The sequence below is a fragment of the Canis aureus genome, unplaced genomic scaffold (genome assembly GCF_053574225.1).
Source record: "Canis aureus isolate CA01 unplaced genomic scaffold, VMU_Caureus_v.1.0 NW_027326476.1_RagTag, whole genome shotgun sequence".
NCBI lineage: Eukaryota > Metazoa > Chordata > Mammalia > Carnivora > Canidae > Canis > Canis aureus.
In genome coordinates, this window is record NW_027554417.1 from 83,625 (window position 1) to 105,318 (window position 21,694).

The window sequence follows — 21,694 nt, forward strand, 5'->3', positions numbered from 1 at the left end:
AGAATGTTTGAGAACTGCTGTTCTTGTATATGCTTACAAAGTGAGAATAATCTACGTGGATAAATTTTATTTATGTATCTCCATTAATCTTTACTATTTAAAAACTAGCAATGTGGAAAAAGGGGGATAAATTGGAAAGTTATCTTTCTGGAATAAATATGTTGCTGCCTATGTTTGATTTAAAGATTGATAGCAATGTTTATATATAATGTACTTTTCTTAAGAATTAAGATTTTATTAGATGAATAATAGTTTAACCCCAGAATCTTTCAGACATAATGTTTTACCTTGTTTTATTTCTGACAGAGCATGATTAGGAACATCTTTCTGTTCCTAGATAGAACTTACGTTTTTCAAATTTCGATGTTGTCTTCCATTTGGTAAGGATTCAATCATTACTTGAAAAATTATTATGTGTGACTTATGATCACTTTTTTATCTCCTAACTGAAAGAAGACATAATAAGATGAATTTATAAACTTTCAAATATAATTTTGAAAACCCGTTTTTCTCTATGTGTATCATGAAACTTAGAAATGTTTAAAATCATGTTAGAGCGCATGGTAACATAGCTTATGGGATAATTTATTATAAAATTATATTACTCAGTGTTAATAATTGTTTAGGAAACATATTATTTCTAAGTTAATTCTAGATAATGAATCATATTTCATACTTATGATGGAAACACTGGGAAGTTGTAAATTGATACCAAATTATGCTAATGAAGGCTAAAAAATCTAAAGGCAAGTGTAACAGTTTTAGAGTCACCCTGAATTTTGATTTATTTTTTAAAAATTATGGAATTATGCATGTCATCCAGTTGTCTTTATATACTCTGAAATCTTACGTTTATTTTAGTTGACTTCAGACTATCAAAAAACAAAGTAGAAGAATTTAACCAACTGTAGATAGAGTTCAGCATCAAAGTATAATTTTTTGAACTATGGATAATGCATTATTACATCAAAGTATAATGGCAAAAAGACCCCTAGAATTTACAGTTTTAAAAATATATTTATTTAGATAGGTTTTTTTGTTGTTGTTTCAGGGACATGGGCCTTGAATTATTTAAATCATATATAATTCGTGATCAGAATGTTCAGAGTAGGACCGTAGATGGAATTCTTCTGTTAATTGAAAAAGAAAGAAATGGTGAGATGATTGATAGATGTCTGATTCAGAGGCTTTTAAGTATGCTTTCTGATTTGCAGGTAAGTAATGCTTAACTTCTATTACTTTGCAGCTAATTTCTAATCTGGTATTCTAAATATCAGTTTTAACTGAGTTTTAAAAATATATTGCATTTTAGATTTACCAAGTATCATTTGAGAATAAATTCCTAGAAGAAACAAACAGGTTCTATGCAGCAGAGGGAAGGAAGCTGGTGCAAAAAAAAGAGGTATTTGAAGACAATTATAAACTCTAACGTTATCTGTAAAACAGATCATTAAATACTTGGTGGAGAACCATGTTTATAATTCCTATTTAAATTTTGACATACTTTTCTTGCTAATACTTATTTTTTTTCTCTTCTTGGGCATTTGCTAAAGGTTTGTCAATTTTGTTGACCTTTCAAAGAACCTGTTTTTGGTGTTCCTGATTTTTCTTTTTTCTATTGTTTTTCTCCTTTCTGTTTCACTAAATTCTCACAATTACTTTCTTTACTTGCTTCAGGTTTAGTTTGATCTTTTCCCACAGTCTTTATGTGGAAAATTAGGTTTAAAAACAACAGAAAGAGTTAGTTTATTGTTTTAAGATCTTTCTTTTTCCAGTGTAGCTATTTACAAATATAAGTTGCCCACTCAGCATATGTCAGCTGCAGTCCTTAAATTTTGGTATGTTCTAGGTTCATTTTTCACATGGCAAAGTATGTCCTACTTTCGCTCTTAAGAAATGTCTTGTTTAATTTCCTCATATTTGTGAATTTCTGAAATTTTCTTTTTCCCCCCATTTCCACTTCATTATAATAAATGAGCACATTTTGTATGATTTCATTCTTTTAAAATATTTTCACTTGTTTTGTGGTTTGATGGGGTCTTGCAGAATGTTCCTTATACACTTAAGAAGACCATGTATTGTATTATTCAGTGGTGTTTTGCAAATGTTTTGTTAGTTCTTGTTTGTTTAGTTTTGTTAAAGCCTTCTGTTTCTTTGCTGGTTCTGGTCTTAGCATTTTAGCCATTATTTATCTTATATATGATTTACATATATGTCATTGGCTTTTGAAGTCACCAACTGTTGTTGAATTTTCAGTTTCTCTTTTCATTTCTGACAGCCCTTTGCTTCCAGTATTGTATGGTTTTGTTTTAGTTATATTAAAATTTCAAGCCACAGTGTTTCCAGTTACAAATTAAACTCAGTTTTATAATTCTTGGTATTCTGGCCATATGGAAATGAACTGAGGATGTAGCTGGGTCTTAATCAAACTAAATTTATTTAGGCCAGACATGTTTTTGTTTGCTTGCTTGTTTTGTTTGTAACTTTTGTGCTTTAAGTCCTATAATTTTTAGACATAATAAGTTTAAAATATTCTTTTCAGATTCCTGGGTGTCTTTACCATATCAAGAATCTCCTAGAAGAAGAAGTAGACAGAGTTAGAGCCTACCTAAGCCTTAACACACAGTAAGAACATATATCGTATAATTACACATAGGATTATTATATGTTTTTTACGCTTTGAGATTGCAACTATTTAAACACATCAATAATTACCGTGGGATATGATGAAATTATAAATTTATTTCCCTTTTTGGCTAAGTTCTTCTCTCCCTCTTTTCTTCATTTGTATCAAAGTAATGAAAATTCCTGACAAATAGAAATTTCTTCATAAGTTTATTTTTCAAGTTTTTGATGAGCCAAAGTAAAGAAACTAAGTTTGGAAAATAGGTTGTTGATCTTTTTGAATTATAGATGAAAGAATGGTCTTTCTGTTAGATAGACATCTGCTATTATTTAATTTTCTCCAATTAAGTAATGATAATTATAACTCATCGTAGAAGTTCAGGGGAACCTGAGTGGCTCAAAGGTTGAATGTTGGCCTTTGGCTCAGGTCCTGGAATCGAGTCTCATGTTGGGCTCCCTGTGGGGAGCCTGTTTCTCCCCCTGCCTACATCTCCATGTCTCTCTGAATAAATGAATAAAATATTTTAAAATAAAATTAAATTGAATCAGGAGAAGTTTATGAATAAAATTCAGTCTTCCTGAAGACCATCAGTAGCAATTTTAATTTTATGGCATAAGTTATAGTGGGAACAAGAAATCAAGATTGATAACAGTAATATATGCACTAGCATTCTGGAAAGCAGTTTTATCACTCCAGTATGAGAATCTTTTAGTGATGTAAAACTTTATTTTTAAAACAGGAAGCTACTGATTGCTATTGTAGAAAAGCAACTTCTAGGTGAACATTTATCAGCAGTTCTTCAGAAAGGTAAACAAGTATAGATACGTTTAGCTAAATAGTATTAAGGAAAATAATTTTCAATTTTTAAGTAATTTTAATTTCTGTGTTCTGTGCGATGTCTCCCTTTAAAATGATACATAAAATGAAGGTATACATACATCTCAAAAACAGTAATGTGGTAAAGTTTTTTTGGCTGTTCTTAAAAATAGTCTTTAAAACATCTTCCTGATGTTTTAAAATTTTAGATTATAAGTGCACTTGAGCACATGTTTTGCTTTACTTCTGGTATTTTCCCATTCTTCACATAAGGTTAACATTTGCTTAACATATACGTATTGAATGTTTACTTCTTGGTGCAAAACAAGTAGATTTGATACAGGGTGAATGCTTCTTTAGAAGCCTTTATTAAAGTGAGTGCATGTAAACTAAAATTTAACTATTTTTTTGGACAAGAGAGATCTAACATAGAATAAGAACACAAATACTGAACCTTTTTTTCTGTTTGATGTAGTTTTGGAATATAAGTGAGGCTTGATGGGGTAAGGTCTGGAGCCAATGACCAACAAAGAATTCTTGTGACATCTTTGGAGCAAAAATGGTGGCTTTATTAAAGCACTAGGACAGGACTCATAGGCAGAAAGAGCTGCTGCCCCAGGGTTGTGAGAGGTGGCTGACTATATACTATGTGTTTGGGACTATATACTGTGTGTTTGGGGTAGATAGGAAAAGGAGGTTTCAAAAGGATTTTTGTACGCTAAAGAGAACTTACCAAAGACCTTACCATTGCCAAGGTAAGGTTGTTTTTCCTTCTAGTAAAGCATTAACAGTTGGGAGCTTCCTTCTGGAAGCTAGGTTATTGTTAAGAATGCTTTTTCCTTGTTAAGTCACTAAGGCTTCTGGTAAATGGAGGGGGACTCTTGTCTATAGGACTGTAATCTCTAAAAATTAACTATTTGCTCCTTCCTTCCCTTAGTTTTACGGCAGCCAGGAGTGCCTGAGGAATGTCAAACACATCCCATCTCTGAGGGGCAGGCAGGTCCTCTGTGGGGTGTCAGCTTGTGCTTTGACCTCAGCTAGATCTCCACATCTTCATCAATTTTGCTCCTTAAATTTTTTGATTACCAAAATGGGAGGACTTCCTTATTCTTTTTCAGTAGGATTTATAACATTTGCCAACTCTTAGAATAAAATCCAGCAACTTTAAAAAGCATCCTCAATTTTATAGAATTAGGTGCTAATGTTTTAAAAACTCAGTTTGACAAAATCACGGGGAAAAAGTATATAGAGGAACAAGTTAGTGGGAAGTGAGAGGTGAACTAATGTAAAACAGATTTTTAAATATTTGAAGTCGAAGAATGTTGATCAAGTTTGAAGCTTTATATTATTAATTATTGATTTATATGTTAAGTATGGAACATATAATTCCAGGAAACAGAGTCGGCAGAAAATTTCTCTGAATAGTGAGGGCTTATTCTGTTAATGATGAGCTCAGAAAAGCAACATGTTGATACTGATGCTGAATAAATGACTTTTTAGTAACATATTCCTTTTTTCTTTTGCATTTGGGGGTTTTTATGTTTACTTATTGAATTAGTAGATTTGTCGACATATCTGGACGTATCGTATAACATCGTTTTGGACTTAATTATCTCTAACTGGATCATTTTATTCTCATGTGAAAATTAATATCTGCCTCTTAATTAGATATTTAATGTTTTCAGTTATTCATTTTAAATTATAAATTAAAATTCATAATTTTTTCTTTTTAGTAATGTCTGTCCTACAAATTTGTTTACTATATTTTTCTTTAATTTAGATTTTGGGGTAATAATTTGAAATGTGTTTATAAAGACCACAGTTAGAAGAATGAAAAAAGTAGTAGTCCAGAGGCATAATTATTTTTTTCATTATCCTCTAATTACTACTTAATTTAAAACTTACTGATATTACTTTCATTTGTAAAGTTTAGTACTGTACTATTTTGATCAAGTAAATATTTTAATCTCAAAATAATGCCTCACTGAATGTATATCTTGAGGAGGATATTTGTATTGCTCATTTTGCCTTCATGTTTCTAATATTCAGGCTTAAGCTATCTTCTTGATGAAAACAGGGTTGAGGATCTGTCTGTACTCTACCAGCTGTTTAGTAGGGTAGAGTTTGGAGTTCAAGTTCTTCTTCAACATTGGATTGATTATATAAAGGTATTATTTAAAGAAGATATCATTGAAAAATAACAGATTATTAATGGTTTATTTTCCCACTTTAATAATGTGCTTTTTTACCTTAATTAACTTGAAATTCATAAAGCATATTTTAAATGTTCTTTTAAAACTCTTTTTTTCCCAGTTCATAAATTCCAAATCCCCCAATAATATTTTCATTTGAAGGGAAAAGACGGGTACATTATTTATGGTATAGTATTTGAGTTTAGGCCTTTTGTTTGATAACAACAAATTATTATTGAAAGAGACCGTAAACATAAATTGTCTCAGAGAAGCAGAGAGAAAGGCTGCTTTCTTTTTTAAAAATTATTATTTTTTATTTAAATTCAATTTGACAACATATACTATAATACTCAGTGTTTATGCCCTCAAGTGCCCTCCTCAGTGCCCGACACCCAGTTACACAATCGCCTGCCTACCTCCCCTTTTGCAACCCTTTGTTTGTTTCCCAGAGTTAGGAATCTCATGTTTTGTCACCCTCTCTAAATTTTCCCACTCATTTTCTCTCCTTTCCCCGATAATCCCTTTCACTATTTCTTACATTGCCCTATGAGTGAAACCATATGATGATTGTCCTTCTCCAGTTGACTCTTTTCATTCAGCATAATACCCTCCAGTTCCATCCAAGTCAAAGCAAATGGTATTTGTCTCTTCTGGTGGTTGAGTAACATTCCGTTAGATATATAGACCACATCATTTTCATCCATTCATCTGTCGAAGGACATTATGACTCCTTCCACAATTTACCTGTTGTGCACAATGCTGCTATAAATATTGGGGTGCAGCTGTCCCAGCATTTCACTGCATCTGTATCTTTGGGGTAAATAACTAGTAATGCAATTGCTGCATGGGTTATACGGTAGCTCTATTTTTAACTTCTTGAGGAGCTGCCATACTGTTTTCCAAAGGGGTGGCACGACTTTGCATTCCAACCAGCAACACAGGAGGGTCCCCATTTCTCACATCCTCCCCAGCATTGTGGTTTCCTGTCTTGTTGTCATCATTCTCACTGGTGTGAGGTGGTATCCCATTGTGGTTTCGATTTGTATTTCCCTGTTGGCCAGTGATGTGCAGCATTTCCTCATGCACTTGCTGGCCATATGTAGGTCTTCTATGGAGAAATGTCTGTTCATGTCTTCTGCCCCTTTCATGATTGGATTGTTTGTTTCTTGGGTGTTGAGGTTAGTAAGTTCTTTATAGATCTTGGATACTAGCCCTTTTAACTGATATGTCATTTAGTTTGGTTGTCTTTTAGTTTTCTTTTGCTGTGCAGAAGCTTTTTATCCTGGTGAAGTCCCAATAGCTTGTTTTTCTTTTGTTTCCCTTGCCTTCATAGAAGTATCATAGATGTATCTTGTAAGAAGTTGCTGTGGTCAAGTTCAAAACGGGTGTTGCCTGTGTTCTCCTCTAGGATTTTGATGGATTCTTGTAACACATTTAGATCTTTCATCCATTCTGAGTTTATCATTGTGTATGGTGTAAGAGAATGATGCCGTTTCATTCTTCGGCCCATGGCTGTCCAATTTTCCCAGCACCCTTTATTGAAGAGACTGTCCTTTTCAATTGGGTATTCTTTCCTGCTCTATTGAAAATTAGTGGACCATAGAGTTGAGAGCCTATTTCCGGGTTCTCTGTTCTGTTCCATTGACCTATGTGTCTGTTTTTGTGCCACTACCACACTGTCTTGATGATCACAGCTTTGGTAGTACAACTTGAAATCCAGCATTGTGATGCCTCTGGCTCTGATTTTCTTTTTCTCTTTTTTTAATATTAAATTTATTTTTTATTGGTGTTCAATTTGCCAACATACACATACAGAATAACACCCAGTGCTCATCCCGTCAAGTGCCCCTGTCAGTGCCCGCCACACATTCACCCACCCCCCGCCCTCCTCCCCTTCGACCACCAGTTTGTTCTCTGGTGGAACAAACTCAACGAACACACTCTGTTCATTTCCCAGAGTTAGGAGTCTTCATGTTCTGTCTCCCTTTCTGATATTCCCTACCCATTTCTTCTCCCTTCCCTTCTGTTCCCTTTCACTATTATTTATATTCCCCAAATGAATGAGACCATATAGTGTTTGTCCTTCTCCGATTGACTTACTTCACTCAGCATAATACCCTCCAGTTCCATCCACGTTGAAGCAAATGGTGGGTATTTGTTGTTTCTAATGGCTGAGTAATATTCCATTGTATACATAAACCACATCTTCTTTATCGATTCATCTTTCGATGGACACCGAGGCTCCTTCCACATTTTGGCTATTGCAGACATTGCTGCTAGAAGTATCGGGGTATGGGTGTCCCGGTGTTTCATTGCATCTGTATCTTTGGGGTAAATCCCCAGCAGTGGAATTGCTGGGTCGTCAGGCAGGTCTGTTTATAACTGTTTGAGGAACCTCCACACAGTTTTCCAGAGTGGCTGCACCATTTCACATTCCCACCAACAGTGTAAGAGGGTTCCCCTTTCCTGCATCCTCTCCAACATTTGTGGTTTCCTGTCTTGTTAATTTTCCCCATTCTCTCAGGTGTGAGGTGGTATCTCATTGTGGTTTTGATTTGTATTTCCCTGATAGCAAGTGATGCGGAGCATTTTCTCATGTGCGTGTTGGCCATGTCTGTGTCTTCCTCTATGAGATTTCTGTTCATGTCTTTTGCCCATTTCATGATTGGATTGTTTGTTTCTTTGCTGTTGAGTTTAATAAGTTCTTTATAGATCTTGGAAACTAGCCCTTTATCTGATAGGTCATTTGCAAATATCTTCTCCCATTTTGTAGGCTGTCTTTTAGTTTTGTTGATGTAAGCTTTGCCGCGCCAAAGCTTCTTACTTTGATGAAGTCCCAATAGTTCGTTTTTGTTTCTGTTTCTTTTGCCTTCGTGGATATATCTTGCAGGAAGTTACTGTGGCCGAGTTCAGAAAGGGTATTGCCTCTGTTCTCCTCTAGGATTTTGATGGAATCTTGTCTCACACTTAGATCTTTCATGAGCATGGAATATTTTTCCATCTCTGTGTCTTCCTCAGTTTCTTTCAGAAATGTTCTGTAGTTTTTAAGGTATAGATCCTTTCCCTCTTTGGTTAGGGTTCTTCCTTGGTATTTATGCTTTTGGGTGCAATTGTGAATGGGATTGAGTCCTTAATTTCTCTTTCTTCAGTTTCATTGTTAGTGTATAGAAACGGGACTGATTTCTGGACATTGATTTCATATACTGCCGCACTGCTGAATTGCTGTATGAGTTCTAGCAATCTTGGGGTGAAGTCTTTTGGGTTTTCCATTTACAATATCATGTCATCTGCAAAGAGGGAGAGTTTAGCTCGCTCTTTGCCAGTTTGAATGCCTTTTATTTATTTTTGTTGTCTGATTACTGAGGCTAGGACTGCTAGGACTATGTTGAATAGCACTGGTGAGAGTGGACATCTTTGTCATGTTCCTGATCTTAGGGGAAAGGCTACCAGTGTTTCCCCATTGAGAATGATATTTTCTGTGGGCTTTTCGTAGATGGCTTTTAAGATGTTGAGGAATGTTCCTTCTATCCCTACACTCTGAAAGGTTTTTGTTCAGAAATGGGTGCTATATTTTGTCAAATCTCTGCATCTATTGAGAGGATCATAGGGTTGTTTTTACCCCTGATGTGATCTGTCAGGTTGATTGTTTTACAAGTGTTGAACCAGCCTTGCATCCTGGGGATAAATCCTACTCGGTCATGGTGTATAAATTCTTAATGTAGGGATCCCTGGGTGGCGCAGCGGTTTGGCGCCTGCCTTTGGCCCAGGGCGCGATCCTGGAGACCCGGGATCGAATCCCACGTCGGGCTCCTGGTGCATGGAGCCTGCTTCTCCCTCTGCCTGTGTCTCTGCCTCTCTCTCTCTTTCTGTGACTATCATAAATAAATAAAAAATTAAAAAAAAATAAATAAAATAAATTCTTAATGTAGTATTGGATCTTATTGCCTAGTATCTTGTTGAGAATTTTTGCATCTTGTTCATCAGGGATATCAGTCTATAATTCGTTTTGGTTGGGTCTTGGTCTGGTTTTGGAATTAAGGTGATGCTGGTCTCATAAAACAAGTTTGGGAGTATTCCGTTGCTTTCTATCTTCAGAACAGCTTTAGTAGAATAGGTATGGTTTCTTCTTTAAACATTTGATAGAATTCTCCTGGGAAGCCATCTGGCCCTGGACTTTTGTGTCTTGGGAGGATTTTGATGACTGCTTCAATTTCCTTGCTGGTTACTGGCCTGTTAAGGTTCTGTTTCTTCCTGTTGCAGTTTTGTAATTTGTGGTTTTCCAAAAATACATCTATTTATTCTAGATTGCCTAATTCATTGGCGTATAGCTGCTCATAATATGTTTTTAAAGTCATTTGTATTTCCTTGGTTATTGGTTGTGATCTGTCCCCTTACATTCATGATTTTATTAATTTGAGTCTTTTTTCTTTTTAAAAGGATGACTAATGTTTTATCTTATTAATTCTTTCAAAGAACCAACTCCTGTTTTTTTTGATCTGTTGTACAGTTCTTCCGGTCTCTATTTCATTGAGTTCTGCTTGAATCTTCATTAACTGTCTTCTTCTGCTTGGTGTAGGTTTTATTTGCTGTTCTCTCTCCAGTTGTTTTAGGTGTGAGGTTAGCTTGTGTATTTAGTTTTTTCCAATTTTTTGAGGAATGCTTTTATTTTTATGTATTTCCTTCCTAGGACTGCTTTCTCCATATCCCAAAGCTTTTGAAGAGTTGTACCTTCATTTTCATTAGTTTCCATAAGTCTTTTTCATTCTTTTCTAATTTCTTTGTTGACCCATTCATCTTTTGTATGATGCTCCTTTTCTTTTTTTAAAAAAATGTATTTATTTATTTACTTATGATAGTCACACACACACACACACACAGAGGCAGAGACACAGGCAGAGGGAGAAGCAGGCTCCATGCACCAGGAGCCTGACGTGGGATTCGATCCCGGGTCTCCAGGATCGTGCCCTGGGCCAAAGGCAGGCACTAAACTGCTGCGCCACCCTGGGATCCCTAGTATGATGCTTCTTAACCTCTATGTCTTTGAATTTCTCCCAAATTTCTTCTTGTGATTGAGCTCGTTTCAAAGCATTGTGCCGTGAAAATATGCAGGGTACAATCCCATTCTTTTGGTATCGGTTGAGACCTGGTTTGTGACCCAGTATGTGGTCTATTTTGGAGAAAATTCATTGTGCACTTGAGAAGAATGCGTATTCAGTTACATTTGATGAAAAATTCTGTGTGTATCTGTGAAATCTTACTTGGTCTAGTGTATCATTCAAGGCCCTTATTTCTTTTTTTTAAATAATAAATTTATTTTTTTATTGGTGTTCAATTTGCCAACATACAGAATAACACCCAGTGCTCATCCCATCAAGTGCCCACCTTAGTGCCCGCCACCCAGTCACCCCCACCCCCCGCCCTCCTCCCCTTCCACCACCCCTAGTTCGTTTCCCAGAGTTAGGAGACTCCCATGTTCTGTCTCCCTTTCTGATATTTCCCACTTATTTTATCTCCTTTCCTCTTTATTCCACTTCACTATTATTTATATTCCCCAAATGAATGAGACCATATAGTGTTTGTCCTTCTCCGATTGACTTATTTCACTCAGCATAATACCCTACAGTTCCTTCCACGTCGAAGCAAATGGTGGGTGTTTGTCCTTTCTAACGGCTGAGTAATATTCCATTGTATACGTAAACCACATCTTCTTTATCCATTCATCTTTCGATGGACACCGAGGGTCCTTCCACAGTTTGGCTATTGTGGACCTTGCTGCTATCAACATCGAAGGCCCTTATTTCCTTGGTGATGTTCAGAATATCCGTCTTTTCCTAAAAGCACTGTGTTGAAAATTCTTACTATTCATGTATTATTATTATCTATGTATTTCTTTCCTTTGGTTATTAATTGATTGGTATACTTGGCAGCTCCCACATAAGGGGCATAAATATTCATGACTGTTAGGTCCTCTTGTTGGATACAGCCTTTATTATGACATAAAGTCCCACATAGTGTCCCTCTTCATCTCTTACTACAGTCTTTGGGATAAACTTTTAAATTTATCGAATATGAAGATTGCTACCCCAGCTTTCCTTTGAGGACCATTTGAATGGTAAATGGTTCTCCAACCTTTTAGTTTCAGGCTGCAGCTGTCCTTACGTGTCAAATGAGTCTCTTGTAGACAGCAAATAGATGCGTCTTGCTTTTTATCCAGTCTGAAACCCTGCGTCTTTTGATGGGATCATTTAGCCTATTCACCTTCAGAGTAACTACTGAAAGCTATGAATTTAGTGTCATCGTAATACCTATTTAATCCCTGTTTTTGTGGAATATTTCTTTGGGCTTCCTCTTTCTTTTACCGGGTCCCCCTTAACATTTCTTGCAGAGTTGGTTCGGTGGTCACATATTCTTTCAGTTTCTGCCTATCTTGGAAGCTTTTTATCTCTCCTTCTATTCTGAATGCGAGTCTGAATACTGGATAAAATATTCTTGGCTGCATGGTCTTCTCATTTAGTACCCTGTGTATATAGACCCTTTCTGGCCTGCCAGGTGTCTGTGGAGAGGTTTGCTGTTAATCTGATCTTTCTTCCCAAATAAGTTAGAAATGTCTTGTCTCTTGCTGCTTTAAGGATTTACTCTTTATGTTTGGAATTTGCAGGTTTCACTATTAAATGTTGCGGTTGTAATTGACTTATTAATTTTTGGGGGGACCTATCTCCTGAATCTGAATGCCTGCTTCTCTCCCCAAATTAAGGCAGTTCTCAACTATGATTTGCTCAGATATGCTTTCTGGACCTCTGTCCCTCTCAGCGTTCTCTCGAATCCCAATTATTTGTAGATGCTTTCTTGTCAGGCTGTCATTTATTTCCCTTAGCCTTTCCTCATGGTCTCTTATTGTTTTTCTCTTTTTTTGTCAGCTTCCTTCCTTGCCTTGTCCTTCCTTCCTTTCTTGACTTGTCTTCTGTGTCACTCAACTCTTTTCTCCACCTCCTTAACCAAAGCAGTCAGGGCATCCAGTTTGGATTGCATTTCATTTAATTGATTTTCAATTTCGGCCTGATTAGTTCTAAATTCTGCAGTAACAAAGTCTCTGGATTCCTCCTTTATGCTTTTATTCCAGAGCCACCAGTCGCTTTATAATTGTGCTTCTGAATTGGCTTTCTGACATCAAATTGTAATCTATATTCTGTAACTCTGTGTGGGAGAGAGCACTGTTTCTGATTCTTTCTTTTTAGGTGAGTTCTTCCTTCTAGTCATTTTGATCAGTGCAGAGTGGCTGTACGACCCAGCTGAGTCAAACATGTCAACCACAACCTAAGTTTCACCCTAGGTGATTCTGGCGAGGTCAGAGACCAAAAAATGAAAACAAAGATCAGAACAAAATAAAACAAAAGATCCGCTAAAGTGAGAAACAAAATTTAAAACGACGTAGTGAAAATAAACGGCCAGGTATCCAAAGGAGAAGAAAAAAGAAAAAGAATGAAAGAAAAAAAATAAAGTGGAAAAAAAAGAAAAAAAAAAGGAGGAATACTGGGAGATAGTGGTGGTGAAGAAGTTGTAGTGAAGGGAAAATGTAGTCTACGAAAGGGGTCCTAGAAGTGATCCTCTTGGTTCTGAGTATATTAAGTTCTGTATGTTAGAAGATCCTCAGTCCCAAATGTATATAAACCAGCAATACTTGTAAAAGCCCCAGCATTGACCACCAAAACATAAACGAGATAAAAGAGGGGGGCAGAATGGGAATGAAGAGAGAATATAATCTCACAGAATGAATCATCACAGCATACCACTTGGTTCTGGGTGCATGCTGGTCATGTTTTAGAAGGTATTAATTTCCACCATTGTAGAACAAAACGAGTCAGAGAAAAAAAAACACACACACACAAAATGAAATCTCAAGTGTCTCCCCAAATTGAACTGAGTATTTTGATGGGACTCTAGAAGGGAAAAATATATCTAAGACGTGTAATTATAGTGATATGAAAGTCAAAAAGGACGAAACAAAAATGAAGAGGTGGTACAATGTTGTAGTTAAGGTGGGAAAAGAGAAAAAACTTTGTAAATTTTTAGTCTGATATAAAAACGCGTTGTACCGGAAAAGGAAAAAAGGCGGTATATCTTCTAGTTCTATATCCTATAAATCCTTCGACTTCCCCTGGAGCTTTCCAGCTCTGCTTGGTCAAGAACTTGCTCTTCCCCTGTTCTTCCAGCTGGTCTTCTGGCAGAGGGGCCTGCTGTGCTGATTCTCAGATAAATGCATCTGGGGAAGCTGCCCTGCCCCCTGCCGGGTGCCAGTCTCAGTGGAAGCTGTTTATCCTGTGAGGCCCCTGTTCCCTGGCAGTGCTGCCTCTCCCAGGCACAGGGGGAAACGAGGAGGAAGACAACAATGGAGGTGGCCAGAATTCCAGCTCTGGAGTCAGCTTTCTGCAGTAACTAACACAGGCTCTCAGTGTGCAGTGGCCTGATCTGCACAGCTTGCAGGGCACCTGTTGGCAAGAGAGTCCTCTCTGTCCTGTGCCCTCCCTGCTTCTGCCTGTCCCAGGGGGAGTGCAGGATCGTGGGCTTTGTCTGCATGGTGCCCTGGGGTCCAGGGCCCTGTGCTGCTGGGATCGTGCTCCTGGTGGCAGGGCTCCCGAAGGCAGCAGGACACAGACACCTCCGTCTGGAGCTGCCCACCTAACCAACTGGCTTCTCCCAAATGCCCCTCCAGCTAAACACTCCAGCACTTTACCCAGATGGTCCACAGTTTGTGTTTTGCTTTCCCCCTAGGAGCCCCTCCTCTGAAAGTGACTTAGAAAATTGGAGTCTTCACTGCCCCTCCTGCCATTCTGCCCAATTGCCCTGCTAAACACTTTTCTGTCCAGAAAGAATCTGTGCGGATTTTTAAAGTTCCTCCTTCTCCAGGGTAGGGCTTTCCTGTCCTGGAGGCTTTTGCTGCCTGCCAGGCTTCAGCCCACCTCTTCTTGGTGCCCCTCCCCCACTTGATTCTTTTTTATTTTATTTTTTTCCACCTGCCTACCTTGCTAGAATTGAAAACTCTTCTCTTTGTAGTGTTCCAGCTGTTCTCCCTTTAAATGTCAGGTCGAATTTGGAGGTAGGTGTTCAGGATGATTTGAAAGTTATCTAAGTAAGTTGGTGGGGCCAGGTGATTTGAGGACCCCTGTTCTTCTGCCATCTTCAGGCCTGGCCTGGTTCCATACAAATTTTAGAATTATTTGTTCCTGCTCTGTGAAAAGTTATTTTGATACAGATTGCATTGAGTGTATAGATTGCTCTAGGTGGCATAGTAGACACTTTAACGATATTTATTCTTCCAGTCCACGAACATTTTCCATTTTTGCGTCTTCCTCAAGTTCCTTCAAGTACATAAGGGTTTTATAGTTTGCTGAATATATATCCTTTCTTTAAAAAAAGGTTTTATTTATTCATGAGAGACACACAGAGGCAGAGTCATAGGCAGAGGTAGAAACAGGCTCCCCATGGGAAGCCCAATGTGGTACTGGATCCTGGGCCTCCAGGATCACACCGAGTCCAAGACAGACTCTCAACCACTGAGCTATCCAGGCATCCCTGATATAGATCCTTATCTTCTTTGGTTAGGTTTATTCCTAGGTATCTTTGTTTTTGATGCAGTTGTCAATGGGATTCATTACTTGATTTCTCTTTTTTCTAATTAGTGTACAGAAGTGCAACTGATTTCTGTGCATTGATTGCATATCCTGCCACTTGTTATATTCCTGTATCAGTTTAAGCATTTTAAGGTGGAGTCTTTTGAGTTTTCCATTTAAAATAAGTTGTTGTCTGCTAAGATTGAGAGCTTGATTTCTTCTTTGCCAATTCAGATGCCTTTTATTTCTCTTTGTTGTCTGATTGCTGAGACTAGGAGCTTCCCTTACTGTGTTGAACAACCGTGGTGAAAGTGGATATCTCTGTCATATTCTTAACCTTAGAGGAAAAACTCTAGTTTTTCCCCACTGAGAATGATATTACCTTTCAGGTTTTTGTTGTTAGCTTCTATGATACAGACGTATATTTTATCTATCTCTGTACTGTGTCGAATTTTAATCAAGAAAGACTGCAGTACTTAGTCAAATGCCTTTGTTCTGCATCTACTGAGAGGACCGTATGGCTCTTGTCCTTTCTTTTATGGATGTGGTATATCACATTGATTGACTGATTTGTGAATGTTGAACCACCCTTGCAGCCCAGGAATAAATCCCACTTGGTCGTGGTGTCCATCCTTTTATTACTGCTTGATCCTGTTGTCTGTTAACTGGGTGAGAATTTTGGCATCACCCAGCGTTCATCAGGGATATAGTCTGTAATCCTCCTTCTTGGTTGGGTCTGTGTCTTTTGGGATCAAGATAATGCTGGCCTCATAGAATTTGGAAGTTTTCCTTCCATTTCTGTATTTTGAAATAGCTTCAGGACAGTACATATTAATTATTCTTCAGATTCCATTGGGAAGCCATACAGCCCTGAACCATTGTTTGTTGGGAGATTTTTGATGACTGTTTCAATTTCTTTGCTGGTAATGGGTCTGTTCAGTTTTTCTCTTTCTTCTTGTTTCTGTGTTGGTAGTTTATTTTTTTTTTTTTTTTTGTGTTGGTAGTTTATATGTTTCTAGGAATGCATCTGTTTCCCCAGATGGCCTAATTTTGTTGTATGTTCTTAAAATTGTTTGTATTTCCTTGGTGTTTATTGTGATTTCCTCCTGCATTCATGATTTTACTAATTTGGGCCCTTTCTCTTTTCTTTTGGTAAGTGTAGTCAGGGATTTATCAGTCTTATTTTTTCAGTGAACCAGCTCTTAGTTTCATTGATTTGTTCTACTGGTTTTTTGGTTTATGTTTCATTGATTACTGCTCTATATGATTTCTCTTTTCCTGCTTGCTTTAGGCTTTATTTGCTGTTCTTTCTCCAGCTCCTTTAGGTATAAGGTTAGGATGTGTATTTAAGGCTGTTCTTTCTTGAGAAAGGCTTGTGTTGCTGTGTACTTCCCTAGTAGGATTACCTTTTCTGCATCTCAAAGGTTTTGAACAGTTACGTTTTCATTTTCATGTTTCCATGAATTTTTAAATTCCTCATTAATTTCCTGGTTGACTAATTCATTCATTCCTTTTTTTTTTTAATTGAAGTTCGATTTGCCAACATTCATTAGGATGCTTTTTCTAACATCCATGTATTTGAGTTCTTTCCAAGGTTTTTTTCTCATGATTGAGCTCAAGTGTCAAAGCATTGCCATTTGAAAATATGCAGGGAATTATCCCAATTTTTTGGTACCATTGAGACCTGATTTGTGACCCGTATGTGGCCTATTCTGGAGAATGCTGCATATGGACTTGAGAAGAATGTGAATTGTTACTTTAGGGTGAAATGCTCTAAATGTATCTGTGATTTTCATCTGGTCCAGTGTGTCATTCGAAGCCCCTTGTTTTGTTGTTGATCTTCTGCTTCGATCATCTGTTTGTTGCAGTTAAAGGGGTGTTGAAGTCCCCTACTATCATTGTATTATTATCACTGTGTTTTATCTTATTGTTGTGTTATATAATTGGATTCTCCCATGTTAAGGATGTAAGTATATAGAATTGTTAGATCTTTTTTTTAATATATGTTTTTAATATGTGTTTTAATTCCGATATAGTGTCCTTTCCTCATTCTTACTGCAGTCTTTGGTTGACAGTCTAATTTGTGGGCTATAAGGATTGCTACACTAGCTTTTCTTTTGATGTCCATTAGCATGATTTAAATGCTTTTCCACCTCCTCCTCTCAGTTTCAATCTGGAGTTTGTGTTTAGGTTTAAATGAGTTTCTTGCAGACAGCACAGGGATAGATCTTGATTTTTTATCCAGTCTGATACCCTGTGTCTTTTGATTGGGACAATTAGCCCATATACATGCAGAGTAACTGTTGAGTGATAGAAATTTGGTGCCATTGTATAACTTGTGAAGTCACTCTCTCTGTATATTGTCTCTGTTTTTTTCTGGTCTGTATTACTTTCAAACTCTATTTCTGCTGAGAGGATCTCATTATGTCTTGCAGGGTTGGTTTATGATCACAAATTCTTTTATATTTTGTTTGTCCTGGAAGGTCTTTACCTCTCCTTCTATTTTTTTATAATAAATTTATTTTTTATTGGTGTTCAATTTGCCAACATACAGAATAACACCCAGTGCTCATCCCGTCAGGTGCACCCCTCAGTGCCCACCACCCAGTCACCCCCACCCCCCGCCGTCCTCCCCTTCCACCACCCCTAGTTCGTTTCCCAGAGTTAGGAGTCTTTAGTTCTGTCTCCCTTTCTGATACTTCCCACACATTTCTTCTCCCCTCCCTTATGTTCCCTTTCACTATTATTTATATCCCCCAAATGAATGAGAACATACAATGTTTGTCCTTCTCCGATTGACTTACTTCACTCAGCATAATACCTTCCAGTTCAATGCACGTTGAAGCAAATGGTGGGTATTTCTCATTTCTAATGGCTGAGTAATATTCCATTGTATACATAAACCACATCTTTTTTATCTATTCATCTTTCAATGGACACTGAGGCTCCTTCCACAGTTTGGCTATTGTGGACATTGCTGCTAGAAACATCGGGGTGCAGGTGTCCCTCCCGGCATTTCATTGCATCTGTATCTTTGGGGTAAATCCCCAACAGTGCAATTGCTGGGTCGTTGGGCAGGTCTGTTTTTAACTCTTTGAGGAACATCCACAGTTTTCCAGAGTGGCTACACCATTTCACATTCCCGCCAACAGTGTATCAGGGTTCCCTTTTCTCCACATCCTCTCCAACATTTGTGGCTTCCTGCCTTGTTAATTTTCCCCGTTCTCATTGGTGTGAGGTGGTATCTCATTGTGGTTTTGATTTGTATTTCCCTGATGGCAAGTGATGCGGAGCATTTTCTCATGTGCTTGTTAGCCATGTCTGTGTCTTCCTCTGTGAGATTTCTGTTCATGTCTTTTGCCCATTTCATGATTGGGTTGTTTGTTTCCTTGGTGTTGAGTTTAATAAGTTCATTATAGATCTTGGAAACTAGCCCTTTATCTGCTACGTCATTTGCAAATATTGCTTCCCATTCTGTAGGTTGTCTTTTCGTCTTGTTGACTGTATCCTTTGCTGTGCAAAAGCTTCTTATCTTGATGGAGTCCCAGTAGTTCATTTTGCTTTTCTTTCTTTTGCCTTCGTGGATGTATCTTGTAAGAAGTTACTGTGGCTGAGTTCAAAAAGGGTGTTCAAAAGGGTGTTGGATGCCAATTTATTTTCCCAGATTAGAGTAGTTCTCCTCTAGGAGTTTGATGGAATCTTGTCTCACATTTAGACCTTTCATCCATTTTGCGTTGATCTTTGTGTATGGTGAAAGAGAGTGGTCTAGTTTCATTCTTCTGCATGTGGATGTCCAATTTTCCCAGCACCATTTATTGAAGAGACTGTCTTTCTTCCAGTGGATAGTCTTTCCTCCTTTATCGAATATCAGTTGACCATAAAGTGGAGGGTCCACTTCTGGGTTCTATATTCTATTCCATTGATCTATGTGTCTGTTTTTGTGCCAGTACCACACTGTCTTGATGACCACAGCTTTGCAGTACAACTTGAAATCTGGCATTGTGATGCCCCCAGATATGGTTTTCTTTTTAAAAATTCCCCTGGCTATTTGGGGTCTTTCTGATTCCACACAAATCTGAAGATGGTTTCTTCCAACTATCTGAAGAAAGTCCATGGTATTTTGATAGGGATTGCAACAAACGTGTAAATTGCACTGGGTAACATTGACATTTTCACAATATTAATTCTGCCAATCCATGAGCATGGAATATTTTTCCATCTTTTTGTATCTTCTTCAATTTCTTTCAGAAGTGCTCTATAGCTTTTAGGGTATAGATCCTTTACCTCTTTTTAGGTTCATTCCTAGGTATCTTATGCATTGGGTGCAATTGACAATGGGATTGACTCCTTAATTTCTCTTTCTTCAGTCTCATTGTTAGTGTATAGAAATGCCACTGATTTCTGGGCATTGATTTTGTATCCTGCCATGCTACCAAATTGCTGTAGGATTTCTAGCAATCTTGGGGTGGAGGCTTTGGGGTTTTCTATGTAGAGTATCATGTCATCGGCGAAGAGGGAGAGTTTGACTTCTTCTTTGCCAATTTGAATGCCTTTAATGTCCTTTCGTTGTCTGATTGCTGAGGCTAGGACTTCCAGTACTATGTTCAATAGCAGTGGTGAGAGTGGACATCACTGTCGTGTTCCTGATCTTAGGGGAAAGGCTCCCAGTGCTTCCCCATTGAGAATGATATTTGCTGTGGGCTTTTTGAAGATGGCTTTTAAGATGTCAAGGAATGTTCCCTCTATCCCTACACTCTGAAGAGTTTTGATCAGGAATGCATGCTGTATTTTGTCAAATGCTTTCTCTGCATCTAATGAGAGGATCATATGGTTCTTGGTTTTTCTCTTGCTGATATGATGAATCACATTGATTGTTTTACAAGTGCTGAACCAGCCTTGTGTCCCGGGAATAAATCGTTCTTGGTCATGGTGAATAATTTTCTTAAGGTACTGTTGGATCCTATTGGCTAGTATCTTGTTGAGAATTTTTGCATCCATGTTCTCTCCTTCTATTTTGAATGACATCCTAGCTGGATAAATATTCTTGGCTACATGTTCTTCTCATTCAGTATGCTGTATATGTCATGCCTGTCCTTTCTGGCCTGCCAGGTGTCTGTGGAGAGGTCTATTGCTAGCCTTATGTGTTTACCCTTGTAGGTTATCAATGTCTTATCCTGAGCTTCTTTCAGGATTTTCTCTGTCTCTGAAATTTGCCAGCTTCGCTATTCCATGTTGGGGTGCTGACCTTTTCTTAAAATTGATTTTGTCAGGGGGAGTTTTCTGTGCCTCCTGGACTTGGACGTCTATTTCTTTTCCCAGATTAGAGAAGTTCTCAGCTATAATTTGCTCCCCATACCTTCTGTCCCGTCTTTTTTCTCGAGGGTCCCAGTTATTTTAATATAGTTTTGTTTTATCACTTATCTTTTGAATTCACCCTTCCTGATCCAGTAGTTGCTCTTTTCTCAGCTTCTTTATTATTCATTGTTTTGTCTTCTATATCACTAATTCTCACTTCTGCCTCATTTTTCCTAGCAGTTAGAATCTACATTTTTCATTACATCTCTTTAATAGCCGTTTTGATTTTGACTTGATTAAATTGTAGTTTTATTTTTCTCCAGAAAAGGATTGTCTAATGTCTTCTCTGCCCTTTTCAAGCCTAGCTAGTATCTTAATAATTGTTATTCTGAACTCCAGTTCCGACATCTTACTTACATCCATATTGACTTAGGTCCCTGACAGTCAGTACTGCCTCTTGTTCTCTTTTTTGAGGTGAGTTTCTCCACCTGGTCATTTTGTCTGGAGCAGAATAGATGAACATAAACAGAATTCTATTTTTTTTTTTAATTTTTATTTATTTATGATAGTCACAGAGAAAGAGAGAGAGAGAGGCAGAGACATAGGCAGAGGGAGAAGCAGGCTCCATGCACCGGGAGCCCGATGTGGGATTCGATCCTGGGTCTCCAGGATCGCGCCCTGGGCCAAAGGCAGGCGCTAAAACGCTGCGCCACCCAGGGATCCCCAGAAACAGAATTCTAAAATGACAACAATGACCTCATGTAAATAAACACTATAAACAAATTAGAAAGAGACCCAAAATCTAAGGGAAGTTTTTTAAAAAAAGAATATAATCAGACAAGTGAACAGAACAGAGCAATACACCGAATCCTGTGTATATTTTGGTGTCTTAGAAAACACATCCCAAAATAGTAAAGAAAGAAAAACTTGTAAAAATGAAATTAAATACAATGAAAGGATAGAATATAAGAGTTAAATAAAAGATGTAAGAGTGTTGAAGTAAAGAAATTGAAAAGGAAAGAGAAAAAAATTAAAATTGAAAGAGTGAAGAATTATGGGGAAAAGGAACATGAATTCTACATGCTATATTCCTATCGTGCTGGGTTTTGCAGTTCTCAATGATTGGTAAACTTGGTCTTGATTGGATGTTCTTGCTG

General features: G+C 37.6%; 1 protein-coding gene across 5 annotated transcripts in view; it reads left to right on the plus strand.

The window, feature by feature from the left end:
- Positions 1–21,694, plus strand: part of LOC144309538 (cullin-4B-like) — a 72,861-nt gene that overhangs the window by 18,478 nt on the left and 32,689 nt on the right. For 4 of the 5 annotated variants that reach the window (XM_077890626.1, XM_077890628.1, XM_077890629.1 and 1 more), the window contains 6 exons: positions 307–380; positions 1,052–1,214; positions 1,313–1,402; positions 2,543–2,625; positions 3,366–3,433; positions 5,492–5,610. In XM_077890626.1, the coding sequence (XP_077746752.1) occupies positions 307–380; positions 1,052–1,214; positions 1,313–1,402; positions 2,543–2,625; positions 3,366–3,433; positions 5,492–5,610 (597 nt within the window). The remainder of the gene's footprint in view (positions 1–306; positions 381–1,051; positions 1,215–1,312; positions 1,403–2,542; positions 2,626–3,365; positions 3,434–5,491; positions 5,611–21,694) is intronic. The other variant, XM_077890630.1, reaches the window with a different exon arrangement.